Raw genomic sequence first — 15,277 nt, 5'->3', positions numbered from 1 at the left:
GTGTTTGTGAAAGTTTGATATTTTCAAGACATTTTCTTCACAACACTCTCGCCGTCATGTGGTGTCTTTGAATCCTTTTGGTAACAAGACGACCTTTAAATAAAGTTCTGTGTGTTTGAACTGTTAATGTATGGACATGAACTCGGTGGCGGCGGCGGCTCGGGGGACGTTAGGACCTCTCAGCCTCCCAGAATCGAACCTGGTTGAACCTAATTTGCTCAGGTGTGATTACATAACACTTCCTGGTAACTGTTCTCCTCCAATGAGACGTGACGCATTGGCCTGAAGGTCACCGCCCACGACGACGCCTACATCCTGTCTGTGTGCCAGGCAGGGAAGCACCAGGGAAACACACACACACACACACACACACACACACACACACACTAACAGCGGCCATTAATTTAGCTTCCGTTAGCTGCTGTGGGTTGCCATGGGGACATTTCCGTGGCAACTGAGCGCGCTCCCTCCCTCCTCCTCCTCCTCCCACTCGTCTCTCCATCAGTCCGAGCAGCGCGGCGACATTCACACGAGGAAGCAGAAATACTTTGTGTCAAAACACGAAACTATGGACTGAACTCAGCTGCTGCGAGCTCCCACACAGCCCCTGCAGAGGTCGACACGTGTCGGCACCGAGGAACTTTCCAACGCTGTGCAGTTCACTTATCGGTGAAGTTTGATCCGGCAGCAGAGCCTGAAGCTCGACACGATCAGAGCCGCCGGTCCACTTTTTCATATTAGTCATGCATTAATTATATCTGGTCCGGCTCGTCCTCACACGGAGACGACATGTTGGAGAGTCCCAGCAGGCGCAGTGGACAAACACGTAATTAATGTTGAGAAGTGTTGTTGTTTTGGTGCTAAAAGTACTTGATTACTTTGTAAAAAAGTAATGGGATCAATAATCTTAAAGTGAATCTTTTCAAGTTTGATCTTTTTCAATTTAATCACACTGAAACATTTCCAGCTGCTTCAGTTGTTCAGCAGAATTCAACTGTACAACTGTTTTACTGTGAAGCGAGAGCGCCTCATCATCCTCATCATCATCATCATCATCATCATCATCATCATCATCCTCATCATCATCATCATCATCATCATCATTTATTCAAAATCTTGAAGTTAATTGATTCATATTAGCGTCAGATTCTACAATCTGAATCTTTGTCTTCTCCTGACAGCTGTTGTGGTTCTTTGTCTAAAAATGAGACGTAAACCAGAAGATAAGAAAGATAAAGTTATACAATTATGACCAAATATTAACGAACCTTGACTTTAAACTTTAAACCTAATAACAATCTTTAAAAAATGACAACTCTAACTTCTTCTTCTTCTTCTCCTTCTACTTGACTTCTTCTTCTTCTCTGCCTCTCGTTATGTAACAGTGGAGGCACCGGGGCCGGCTGTCGGCAGGTGCAGGTGACTGAACACCTCCAGGCGTGGAGCTGCTGTGTTTGTCCTCGTGACGCTCTGACCTGCTGCCTGACGGGGAGGAGACGACTGCAAACAAGTATTAAAATAAATGTAGTCCCTGATGAGGCGGAGCAGTCTGCCTCTCAGCTACACCTTCTCTGAGAAGACAAGAGGAAACTGAGACCGAAGGTAAACCAGACCGAAGGTAATGGTTCTGAAGTACATTAACTCAAGTACAACTTTCAGGTACTTTACCTAAGTATTTCCACTTCCTGCTCCTTTATTTACTCCATTAGATGTATTTGATTACTTTAGTTACTTGTTACTTTGCAGATCACACGCTGCATCAGAGCTAAAGTAGATCATCAGGTCTGATTATCAGTCGACTCACAGTATCCACCGAACACACTGAAGAAATATGTGTGGCATTTACTTGAAGTACTCCTTAATAGAAGGAGGAGGAGGAGGAGGAGGAGGAGGAGGAGGAGAGGATGACTGAGTTACAGTCGCTCTCTCACACTATGGAGAGATTTGAATAAAATATAAAGACACTCAGAAATTAAAGAAAGTAAAAATAAATGATATCAGTGATAAAATATAAAATAACTGTAAAACACTTTGAATTAAACTTTCAAACAGGCAGAATCTGTTTACTGTTCAACTTTTGACTGATCAATAATCCTGCTACTGATCTTATTGAGGGCAGTGTGTGTGTGTGTGTGTGTGTGTGTGTGTGTGTGTGTGTGTGTGTGTGTGTGTGTGTGTAAGTATGTGCACAAAGGAAGGACACCTCGGTAACGTTCCTGTGCTGGTATGTGTGGCTTTAGCCCATGATGCCATGGCAGTGACACTATGTGTCCTGAGTATGTGTGTGTGTGTGTGTGTGTGTGTGCAGGTGGGGGGGAATACCACAGCTTTGTTATCTGAGATGGTAGATGTAAGTGTGTGTGTGTGTGTGTGTGTATGTGTGTGTGTTTAGCTCATGATATCAGAGTGGAGTTATGCAAAGCGCTGATTCATAATTCAGATGTCTGAGTGTTGGATGGCTGCAGGCTCCACCATTGTTTCCACTGCGACACACACACGCACACACGCACACATGCACACACACACACACACACACACACACACACACACACACACACACACGCACAGTACTCACACTCTCCTCCTTGACCTTCTCCATGGTACAGGCGGGCAGCTGCCCCTGCAGCGGCGGTGAGGAAACCCCGTTCTGGTCCATAGCGACAAACAGCTTCCCGTTGATGTTCAGAGTCGGATAAAATACCTGCAGACACGCAGACGGACGACGTGAGAGCACAAACTGACTCTGTCTGCACTCTGTCTGCAGACTCTCTCCACCTCCCTCCTCATGTATTTTGAGTGTAATTTGCCAAAACAAGAGACAAAACACACAACAAACTAAATTAAAGATGAATTTTTCTGATCGTTTTCTTTTCTTTACAATTTTCATTTGTTAAAATCTTGTCTCATTTGAAACCAAAGTATCTTTTCACATCTGACTTCCTGCCTCATCACCTGGGAGCCCCTGCTGGTGGTGCTGTAGGTGCTTGGTCGTCGTTTGGGCCACGGGTGGGGTAGGATGCCACTGAAGGTCCCGCCGCTGTAGGTCCGACCCCCGACGCCCTCCACCACGTCGCCCGGGACGCTGTACTCGTCGTCAGCCATCTCCCCCTCCGAGCCCCGGCTCCTCAGGCGGAAGTTGAAGATGGAGGAGACCTGACTGCTTCGCCGCGTCCTCGTGGAGAAGGAGCGAGCGAGGAGAGGGTGGAGGGGCTGGATGAGGAGGTGGAGATGGTTACTCTGACTGTGTTGGTAATGTCTTACCACACGACACATCCACATCTCCTTCCCTTACCTTTCCCCCGTCCGTCATGTCCACCTGCAGCAGCTTTTCCTCCGACAGGTTCGCCTCCACGTCGGCCATTCCCATCAGCGCTTGACTCCGCCTCCGTTCCTCCATGCTGTCCAGCGGCAGACCGAACGGCGAGAGTTCTGGTGACATCAACGAGTCCGAGTCGAGAACTTTCTGGGCGGCAACCTGAAGGTACAAGACACATTTTGACCATTTGATTCTGCTGCAGACCGGAGAAGAAGACGGGTCAGAAACAGGGTGGGAAGCCACGTCCAACACATCCATCAGTTTACCTGCTGCTCCTTCTTGAGTCTCTCCATGGCCACCTGAAACTCTCGTTCTTTCTGGCAGGCCTCTGCGATGGTCGCCTGGTTCTGCTCTTCGTACGCCATGGCGACGACAGCCAGGATGAGGTTGACCAGGTAGAAGGAGCCCAGGAAGATCACCACCACGAAGAACACCATGTAGGTCTTACCGGCCGAACGCAGCGTCTGCAGGCAAACACACCAGAGGAAGAAATAAATCAAACCATCCTCGCAGGAACATAAACACCAGGGTGTCATCTTCCCTGCGGACAGCGCCGGACACGACCCGCTCACGTACCGAACCCGTCCCCTCTACTGTCAGGCTGATTTACTCACTAAAAACTCTCTTCACAGGGTCGTCTTACTGTCCAGCTGCCAAACTCCAGACGAGTGAAGAGAGGAGCTCGTAAACTGTGGAGACGCTCATCAGGACTCGCTTCAGTTATTACTGTGCGCTCTCAGCAAGAAGCTTCAGGACCCTCGTCTTCACGTCACCGTTAGATTTACAGTTTATGTTCTCTAAAGTCAAACATCAATCAAAGATGAGGCACTTTATAACTACTTTCCTGTGATGTAAAGGTGTAATTACAACATTATCTGCCAACGAGGCAACTTTAAATACTGGAAACGTGTCCAGGACGTGATGTTTCTTCACATCCAGATGATGATGCTTTAAGCTTAAACATTCCGGCCACATCTTACAAACTGCACCTTTAAAACCATCGTATCACATTTCTGAGACTCACCTGTGAAACCAAACGCATAAACACATCAGCGTTACCTGGTGGTAGAGATTCTCCCAGTAGTCCTGTGTCATCAGGCGAAACAACGACAGGAAGGCCCAGCCGAAGGTGTCGAAGCTGGTGTAGCCGTAGTTCGGGTTCCTTCCCGCCTTCAGACAGTCAAACCCATCAGGGCACTTTCTGCAACACACACACACACACACACACACACACACACACACACACCAGGCCTTATAAACTGTGACTGCATATGAGAATGTGCTGTGAAAAGCTAACAGCTCTCGTCACCAACAGAAATATCTGCATCTTGTATTTTGAGGATTTTGTCTGAAGGACTTTGCCGACCGGTGATCCGGCACTGAGCAGGTGTGTGGTTATGTAACAACAACCGCTGGAACATCTAACACCACAGGTTCGTACAGGAAGTGGGTGTACAGTAGGAACATTGAGTGGCTTTCAATCATAATTTCAAAACAGCATCCGTCTCTGCAGCCATCTATTTTTCCATCTGTCCGTCTCCTCCCGACACAAACAGCAGCTCTGTTTCCTCATCAGTGTTTACGACCGAAGGCTCGTTATCGCCGCGCGGCCCGGGACCCGCCCACACGTGTCACCGCGGAGACGGAGCAGATAACGCGGGGACGGCGTTCATCATAATTGATATTCCACATTCATATCCTATCACATTCATCGCCGCCCACGCAGTCACATCTGATCCGCTGATACACAGCAGCCGTATCGGCGGCACGCTGCCGGTCAGCGGAGGGAGGGCTGCTGCTTTATATTCTGCCCAGTGACACAAACACTGGGGCCAGCTTCAACCAGCACCAGGAGCCAACAGGGAGGAGGTCAAAGGTCAGAGGTGACCTGAATTTAACCCTTTGACCTGCTGATGCCTGTATGAAGCTCAACATGCTCACAACAATAAAATACACTCAATCAAACTATTAAACACACTATTCAAAATGACTAAAACTACAAAATACACTTCTGGAGAATGACAGTTGATTGGTGAGTCTCATTTCCAGGTCGTCATACACATAAATGATGTTTATTTTATTGTATTTGATGAGTAATAATTATTTTATGATCTCAGACTTATATTATACCAGACATATCATGAGGAAAACAGGCAGTCGGTGCCATGGCTGAGAACATCTGCTTCAGACAGGGTTTATACGTCACAATCCTTGAGAAACACTGTCGTCAACCATGTAACTAACAGGAGAAGTCAGGTGTGGAGGCGTAACTCATTATCTGTATGTCGCAATCAAAGTTTCCAGAGACGTGTTTGGTTTTCTGCTGCAGAGTCTGAGCATTCATGCTTACAACAGTACCTGGAAATCCTTGAGAAGTGGAAGCAGCTGATGTGGAAAATGTGTGATTTCTTCCCACCAAACTTCATCAGAAAACTCTCGTTTGCAGAACTCATTTTCCAGACAAAGTGTTAATGTGAAGATTTGAGTGAAATTCAGTTTGTCTACTGCATCTATGGGAACTTTGATGCAAAGAGAAGAGTGACTCCCCTGATGGCATCAAGTCCAACACTCAAGTGATGTTAACTTTCCATCACAGCTGCGACAAAGAAAACTAAACTTGCAGTTGAGCTCTGTTGAGTGTGAAGTGCTGAGTGGAGGGAGAGCGTGACATGAACAGAAACACGAACAAACCTCTGGCTGAACGAAGCTCTGAGTCACAGAGGAGCTTCATACTGAGTCACAGAAAAGGCTGCCGCTGTGCAGACGCTATCTGGGGATTCAAACCGACAACCCTGCACTCTCGAGCCCACCTGCGGTGACCCGTCCCGGCTGCAGCCGCCCCCGCCGGGCCGCCGCCAACAGCTGGTAAGCTTTCAGGCAGCAGCAGCGGCCAACCTGCCTGTATTTATTATCACCTGACGACACAGCGTTGGGTGGGAGCTGGTAACAGTAATTCATTAAGGACGCGTGTAAACAAAACAAAAAACACAGTTATATAAGGTTGACGTAATGCAGCTGTGTGGACGGAGGAGATCACTGCTGTCTTTTTTAAATACTTGATAATACATCCATGTTATCTCACAGCCAGCAGCACAAAGCTTCACCAGCGTTATGACCTCACAGACTCTGAAAATGAATCTGCCGCCACAAAACTCACATGTTGACCTTTGAAGCGTTCAGCTGGAGCGCTCAATTTCAAGCCATTTAAATCTCACACTAATAGAATTTGCATTGTGAAACAAACAAACCAGTGGAAGAAAAAAAAAATCATGTTCCTCACTTGTTTCATTGCAAAAGCAATCACTGTCAGGCTGCACAGGTGCACAGCAGGTGAGGCAGCTCTGACAGCAGCGTGTTCAGCTTTAATACCACACAGCGTCGCTCGTACACGCTCTGCTGACAGCGAGAAACCACCGGGAGTCCAAAAACAGGCAAACATTACAGGAACAACGATCAATTTTAATGTGATAACTGGCTGCACTGCTTATCCAGACATTACGGTAAGCAACCAGACAAAGAAAAAAAAAGAGAGCAAACTGCTGATGTAAGCGTTACAGTAACAACAATCAATCTTAACGACATGATACAAATTTCAAACAGCAAATTAAGTGTTAATGTGAACCGTCAGCAGACAACAGAACAACACTGTGCAGCTACAACACACACTGTACAGTCAGAGGAACAGTGTATGACGTTCATCTAGAAATGTGTTGACATTATCTGTCCCTCATCTGAAAATCATGGTATCAGAGATCTCAAAGGAACATTTCACTCAAAAATGAAAACTCAGGGTCGGATCTCTCATCTCCGATGTTGTTTAGCAGAACACTGCAACTCTGTTTTACTCTGAAGCTCCAGAAATGTTTTGTGGACTACGAGACTTCACGTGACTTTATATCATCAGGAGGAGACGATGGCTGGATTTATATTTTTGAGTGAACTGTTCCTTTAAAAGCCGTCTCTGATACCGTGATTTTCAGATGAGGAGCAGAAAATGCAGAGAAAGTAAACTACATGATGCACTGTTACTGTAAATCATAGATAATACATGCAAATGATCTGTCTTTTAATAAATACAACAGGCTTCTCATCCTGCCGTTACGGTAAAACCAGGTCTGATGTGAGGATAAAAAGCTGAGTAGCTGCTTGTCCAAACACTACGGTACCATCGATCAATGTTAACAGAGTTAAAAACTAACTGGCAGCTGATTTAAGCTTTACGGTAGTAATGTAATGAGATTACAAAATCACACTGAGCTGCTGATACAAACATTACAGCAACAACAATCGATGCTGATTGGATAAAACAAAAAAAAGCCAACACATGGCCGACAAATGTGAATATACGGTTCTGAGCAGCTGATACTACAAACATTACGGTTTCAGTGCAGGAAAAAGATCAACACACACACACACACACACACACACACACACACACACACACACACACACACACACACACACACACTCACACACACACTCACAGGGAATATGACTAACGAGTCCTCACGTACAGCCAGTCATCTTGATGCCAGTTAGACTGACACCAACTATGTGCAAGGCCACTGCGTCTCACACACACACACACACACACACACACACACACACACACACACACACACACACAGTGCGATGGTCTGTGTGTGTGTGTGTGTGTGTGTGTGTGTCTGTGTGTGTGTGTGTGTGTGTGTGTGTGTGTGTCATTCCTCCACTTCCATCCATCCATCCACCCATCTCGTGGCAAGTGAGTCAACATGGTGGCATGTGAGTGGGGAAAGTGGATGTGAAGTGTGTATGATGTGTTGACTGAGTGTGTGTGTGTGTGTGTGTGTGTGTGTGTGTGTGTGTGTGTGTGTGTGTGTGTGTGTGTGTCTGTGTGTGTGTGTGTGTGTGTGTGTAAGGGGCTTGAGGACGTAAAGAGAGTGTGTGAGAGGTTTGGAAAACACAGACAGGAGGCTGAGTGTAGTGTATGGCGTGTGTGTTTTTGTGGGTATGTTAGTGTGTGTGTGTGTGTGTGTGTGAGGTGTCTGAGTGTGAGAGCCGCCAGTTATCTCTCACACACACCTCTGTCTGTGTTAATGGAGGGACGCCACTTCAGACCCCCCACTCTCACTAAAGGGGGCCCCTCAGGCTGGCACTTACACACCTACATCACACACACACACACACACACACACACACACACACACACACACACACAGACTGACGGTACAGTATGGCGACACAAAGACTCAAACACACACGCCAACTTTAGTTTCATTTTGAGAGCAAAATATTTCAAAATATATTAAAAAACATTGATTGATTATCGATGTTCAGATTTTTATACAAAGTTAAAGAAAAAGGTCGTCTGGCCTCATTACAGTGATTAAAGTCCCCAAAGTCAAACTTGAGTAAAAGTAAAGATACGGTGTTAAAACATTACTGAATATATGAATGGACTGTTCCTTTAAGTGAATAAGAATGTTTTTATAAGCTCATAATAACACAGCAAAGCACCGGCACTGATACGAAATACTGTCAACTGAAGGCCCTGAAAAACTTCTATTTAAAATTCAGTTAAATAAATATTCAGAATTATTTAAGTTCAAAAAGTTTTATAAAAACATCTTGAGATGTTATTTAGCTACAAGAAAGATTTTACTAATCTGCTCCTGATCACACTGACAGAGGGACACACAACTGTCATCAGACATCTGTCACAGGAAATAAACAGGAAGACAGGAAGACAGGAGGAAACATAGAGACAGAGAGGAAGACAGGAGGAAACATGGGGACAGAGAGAGGAAGACGGGAGGAAACATGGGGACAGATAGAGAAGACAGGAGGAAACATGGGGACAGAGAGGAAGACAGGAGGAAACATGGGGACAGAGAGAGGAAGACGGGAGGAAACATGGGGACAGATAGAGAAGACAGGAGGACAGAGAGGAAGACAGGAGGAAACATGGGGACAGAGACAGGGAGACAGGAGGAAACATGGGGACAGAGAGAGGAAGACAGGAGGAAACATGGGGACAGAGAGGAAGACAGGAGGAAACATGGGGACAGAGAGAGGAAGACGGGGAAACATGGGGACAGAGAGAGGAAGACAGGAGGAAACATGGGGACAGAGAGAGGAAGACAGGAGGAAACATGGGGACAGAGAGGAAGACAGGAGGAAACATGGGGACAGAGAGAGGAAGACAGGAGGAAACATGGGGACAGAGAGAGGAAGACAGGAGGAAACATGGGGACAGAGAGGAAGACAGGAGGAAACATGGGGACAGAGACAGGGAGACAGGAGGAAACATGGGGACAGAGACAGGGAGACAGGAGGAAACATGGGGACAGAGACAGGGAGACAGGAGGAAACATGGGGACAGAGACAGGGAGACAGGCAGGCCGACATATAGACTCATTCAAAGACAAACAAACATGCTCAGGCTATTCTGGGAGACATCCTGGGGATTTCTGTGTGTGTATATTCACTTCATGTTCCCCATGACCTCGTACACACACACACACACACACACACACACGGGCGCGCGCACACACACACACACACACCTCTAATTATAACACTCAGGTAAACTCGAGTCCGGGAGGAAGAGAGTACTTAGCATCGCTATAGCAACGGTATCGCAGGGCTGGTTGCCGGGGGAGATTGTTTTGTGCCATCTCTGTTGGGAGGACTGTGTGTGTGTGTGTGTGTGTGTGTGTGTGTGTGTGTGAACTTTCCGTGTTACTCACCACACCTTATCAAGACTCGACTGAACATGCTGTCGGTTTAAATCCGCCCGTGTCTCAGCGCTCTGAATGATATTCATAAAACCTTTTTGTTTAACTGTCGACCAGCTGACATGAATGTGAGCCACACGGTCACATGATCCAAATATCAGAATATGACCTCCGACCTCTGTGGAAAGCTGCTCGTACTCTAATCCATCGATACACCTGAGCACACCACATGACACCTGATCCACTGTAATCTGATCTGTAATAATCCAATCTAGTGGAGCCTAATCTACGATGTAGGTCTCCACTGAACCAGCAGGTCTCATTAGGTGGTTGGATCTTGTGGAGCTGATTGAATTAATTAGAAATCTGTAGCTAATGTGTGTTAGCATGCTACTGTTAGCATTCATACCAAAGCTGTTGAAGCTCATGTTTGAAGCTGCTTCTGCTGTGACATTAAAACGAGACTGTTGAGACCGATCTGAATCAGGCCGGCTGGATGATGTTTGAAGAGTCACACGATGTGAATCCTGCCGAGTCGAGTACGTCGCCAGCAGAGCGGAGGTCAGAGGTCGGAGGCATCGGAGCTCAGGACAGAGGGCTGAGGGATTTTTGGGAGAAGTTTTGAAGTCGTGTACATTAAGTTAAGGTCAGTGTGGCTCCCTCAGTGTCTCCATGTGACGGGCGGAGAAAATCCCTCCGGCTCTGAGTCTGTTTTAATGTCTCATCAGTGACACAGCAGCTCCTGAAATAGAAGCTAAACTATCGAGGCGGGTCGCCTAGCTGTTAGCATCACAGCACAGAACAGGCTGGCTACGAACCAGCGCTTTGATCCCAGTCGAGCGGTAACTGTGTGTGTGTGTGTGTGTGTGTGTGTGTCTGTGTGTGTGTGTGTGTGTCACTTTGATCACCACATTTGGTCACATTAATAACAGAGTCGTCTCCAACGTGTTATCATTAGAACATCTAAACCATCCTGATTACCAAGCACTTATAAGGACATGGACACACACACACACACACACACACACACACACACACACACACTCACACACACACACACACACACACACACTCACACACACACACACACACACACACACAGGCGCTGCTGGTCTAATGATGAGTGTTCACAGCAGCCTGATCCTGATACTCTCGTTCGAAGTAACCAAGAAAAACATTCATCAACATTCCTGTTCCGAGTCGGCATGTTACCGACTCAAACCGCCGTACGGCCACCTGATCCGCAGCAGCCGGGGAGTTTCACGTCTTCTCCCGGTCTGAAAAGACGTCCAGTTAATTTTAGTGTCTAATCGTAACCCTTCTGAACCCTGAAGTACTTCTGCTGAGTTTTCACTGCCTTGATTTACAGGCTTATGGGAATTATCGCTACATGTGTGAGGTTGGCGTGCCGTAAACTGTTATTTTTAGAATAAGCTGAGTGTTAAGATGTGTTCAGACTGAAGGCATTACTAATTTTAGAGACAGGCAAGATCGTGTATACCGTCAAAGAAACAAGGGGACATGAACAGATGTAAATCCACTGCTGAGCAGCACAAAATGAGACAGACAATGAAAGTTAAAGTGTACAGTGCAGACTTAGTATATGTAAGGCATCCATTCTTTAAGAAATGTTGAGTAAAATGGATGGTATGGCAGGGTATGATTCAGGGCGTGGCTACCTTGTGATTGACAAGTCGCTACCGTGGCGTCCAAATATGGTCACTTCTGGCTCCAAAAGGCCAACATGGCGACAGCTATAGTTGTACAAACTTGAGGCTTTGTTTTATGTCTACAGAGGTAATGAGATGTTATATTCACATCGTTAACAAACAGCTCCTCCTCCTCAACAGAGAAAAAACAACTTAAAGAAAGTGTTTGATGGGCAAAATGGACAAAGTTCATTTTCAGATGCATCCACACGCCTTCATCATGTGGTTTTAATGATTTGTCACGTTCTCATTCAGCTACATGAAGAACTGCGTTGGCATTTATTGTAATTTAGCAGCTCTTTGTTTCAGTTTGCTCTCTGCTGGTGTTCTCGGTGGTTCAGGAAAGTTAGTTTTCAGCATTATTCTGCTTTCAGTGCTCAGCGTTCAGCAGGCTCATGGTCCACATGTCATGATGGAAAATGCCAGCGCTCTATTCATTTCAGCGGGGAGCTTTTCATGCCACCAAGTCTAAATGTTGCTGAGGAGAGTTTCTTTAGTCTGGAGGAAAAATGTGTCAGACACAGTTGAACTTTTAATAATGAAAAGCCAAAGGGAATAAAGGCTACTTAACCTTTTCTGGACTGCCTTACGTCTCTTTATCCTCAACAAAACCTTTTTATAACTCATACATCAGAGGCTGAGAAGCTTCCCAGGCTCCAGTGTGGTTGTGGATGTATTGTTTGCTGTCTAAATGCTTCTTCATAAACAGAACCTCATATGTTGCTTCAGTGTTGCATGCAGCTGTAATATCCTGTGGTCTGAGTCTCATCAGCACTGGTGTCAGTCCAACATCTGTGATCAACGGGTTTAATGTGACCGTCATGGTTTCATTTAGATTTTTAATATCCCAAAGTGTGAATGCTGTTTGTTTACATTATAGTTTTGAAACCTGACGCCCTGATAGTTTTGAAATCTCATTGTTTCTCATCCTTTTGTCTCGGGTCTCTGTAAGGACGTGGTGAAGACAGGTCTCTGTAAAGACGTGGTGGAGACAGGTCTCTGTAAAGACATGGTGGAGACAGGTCTCTGTAAAGACGTGGTGGAGACAGGTCTCTGTAAGGACGTGGTGAAGACGGGTCTCTGTAAACATGTGGTGGAGACGGATCTCTGTAAGGATGTGGTGGAGACAGGTCTCTGTAAACATGTGGTGGAGACAGATCTCTGTAAACGTGGTGGAGACAGGTCTCTGTAAGGACGTGGTGGAGACAGGTCTCTGTAAGGATGTGGTGGAGACAGGTCTCTGTAAACATGTGGTGGAGACAGGTCTCTGTAAGGACGCGGTGGAGACAGGTCTCTGTAAGGATGTGGTGGAGACAGGTCTCTGTAAACATATGGTGGAGACGGGTCTCTGTAAAGATGTGGTGGAGACAGGTCTGTGTAAGGACGTGGTGGAGACAGGTCTCTGTAAAGACGTGGTGGAGACAGGTCTCTGTAAACATGTGATGGAGACAGGTCTCTGTAAAGATGTGGCCTGTGCGTACAGTCTGGTCAGGTTTGTACTACTACTTGTTTTCTATGCCAGTTTCTAGTGTATTAACTCAATGTGGTGTTTTTGAATTCAGCGTGACTGTGAAGCTCATGTTCACCACATATCTGAAGCTCAGACGTCCTCTCAGCCTTTTCTCAGCTTTCAACCACATCTCATGGGTCTTCATCAGCACGCAGCACCGGTCCAGGTGTAAATCCTCGGTGACATGGTGGCAGCTATGTGAGGATCTAAACGACCTCAGTTTGTATCCTGTTATCTGAACGTCATTTCTTCAGACCGTCACTGTTTTTAATGGCGTGTGTTAACATCCTGTACTCTGAACGCTGTTTACTTGCTCAGCGCTGGTTTCAATTGAGAGCCTCGCTGCTCTACATGCATTTTAAAAGAGACGAGCAGGCTGACAACTGCTCTGGGCTGTTGTAAAATCCCTGTGAAACGAGTTCTCGAGTGGCTCATTACTTAGCTATGTGTGTTGGTGCGGGAAGAAGTGGTGTTGGCTTTGACTCAGACACTTGTTGGCATTCCTCGACAATTGTGCAGAGTGCTAAGTCATGTTCATTTCACCAGCTGTGTCCGAATGATTTATAGCGGGAGGATAATGTGACGCTACAGAAATAGAGCCTGAGGGGGCGTCGGGGACGGAGTCTCAGCAGGACGAGGAGCCCACCGCGGGCCCGAGACGTGGGTTTGAGGTCAGCTCCGGATCCGTCCGTCAGTCCCACAGTCGATCAATAGTCTCACTCCAGAGGAAGTTAAAGAGAAGACGGTGAACTCACTTCGCTCTCACGTCTCCTTCTCTTTGTCTCTCCACATTTTTATCTCACATTTGTTTGTTTTAACTTTCCTGCCTGTGTTCGTCCTCTCTGTCTCTCTGTCTGTCTCTCTCTCTGTCTGTCTTCACCTTCTTTTCTCTGATTTCTTTTTTTAATCACTTTAACAGCTGGGATTCCTTTTTATTTCTGTTTTCATGTATGAACATTACTGAGAACAAAAAGCTCACCGTGCCAGTGTTTACACTTAGAAAAGCAATTATTTGCGTCCCTGAAGACACTATGTAAAAAATGATAAATCATGTAATGGAAGTGCATTCGTCAACACACTGTGGCGTGCAGTAACCGGCATAATGAAACGTACTAATGGATCGGGCTTGTTCAACAGAGATGTTATGAAATTATTTGTGAGGACTAATTACAAACAACAAGCAGGATTTTGTGGCGGTATCTCCGGACCGGCCGCTGACAGCTGGATGTATCTCATGTTTTTTGTCTGTCAGAGACATTTCAGTCAAAATTTTTACACGTTTCCACAAAGAGCTTCCTGATTAATTTCAGTCACAGTTGTTTTACTTTTCATTTACAGTCATGTTCAAGTCCAGAAACAAAATCTAATCAGTGAACACAAATGTGAAGCTTCAGCTGTTGAGACGTGTGCTCTCTCTTCAGTCCTCACTGGACGGGATTGTGGGACCGAACCTTATTTTTCAGAAAACGTTTTCCAGGATGTTTGGAACAAGTTAAACTCATCACAGCCCACAAGAGAGGAAATCAATTTGCAGCAGCAAATATAAAGTCGAGTCGAGGTGCAGCAGTGCACAGAAGTCACGTCTGGTTCCAGTTCCAGTATTTTTATTAATTGATGATCAAATCTTCTTTTTATTATAGATTCCTTCATTCCATTGAACTCCTTGGCATATTTTATTTAATGTTATCATTATTTTCATCTTATTTCATGTATTACTCTATTTTTGTGTGCACATGTTACTGACCTCCTGGTGGGATTAATAAAGTTGTCTTTGACGGTTTGGGATGAATACACGTATCGTTACACTTCTAATATGAAGGGAAATGTTATCCACATATCGTGTCTGAAGGAAAATTGTGAAATTTTCGAGGACTTTCCCAGAATGACAGCATAAAAAAAAATCCTGATTTCCATAAATAAAAATGCTCCATCGTCTAAACTGTGACCCAAATTTAAAATAAATGATAGAAAGTTAATTCTCCCGCTGTTGTCACCGTCTTCTTTTTAAACTGAGGAACAGATT

At 45.7% G+C, this 15,277-nt stretch overlaps 1 protein-coding gene across 1 annotated transcript in view; it reads right to left on the bottom strand.

The window, feature by feature from the left end:
- LOC311249235 (sodium channel protein type 3 subunit alpha-like) overlaps window positions 1-15,277 on the bottom strand; it is a 170,476-nt gene that overhangs the window by 71,791 nt on the left and 83,408 nt on the right. The window contains exons 10-14 of the mRNA XM_084340113.1: window positions 4,376-4,517; window positions 3,583-3,780; window positions 3,293-3,475; window positions 2,953-3,210; window positions 2,576-2,701 (exon numbers count right to left, since the gene is read on the bottom strand). Coding sequence (XP_084196239.1) covers window positions 2,576-2,701; window positions 2,953-3,210; window positions 3,293-3,475; window positions 3,583-3,780; window positions 4,376-4,517 — 907 coding nt within the window. The remainder of the gene's footprint in view (window positions 1-2,575; window positions 2,702-2,952; window positions 3,211-3,292; window positions 3,476-3,582; window positions 3,781-4,375; window positions 4,518-15,277) is intronic.

The sequence above is a fragment of the Pagrus pagrus genome, assembly GCF_965226575.1.
Source record: "Pagrus pagrus genome assembly, chromosome: 20".
Classification (NCBI taxonomy): Eukaryota; Metazoa; Chordata; class Actinopteri; order Spariformes; family Sparidae; genus Pagrus; species Pagrus pagrus.
This window is presented reverse-complemented; position numbering and strand designations above follow the sequence as displayed.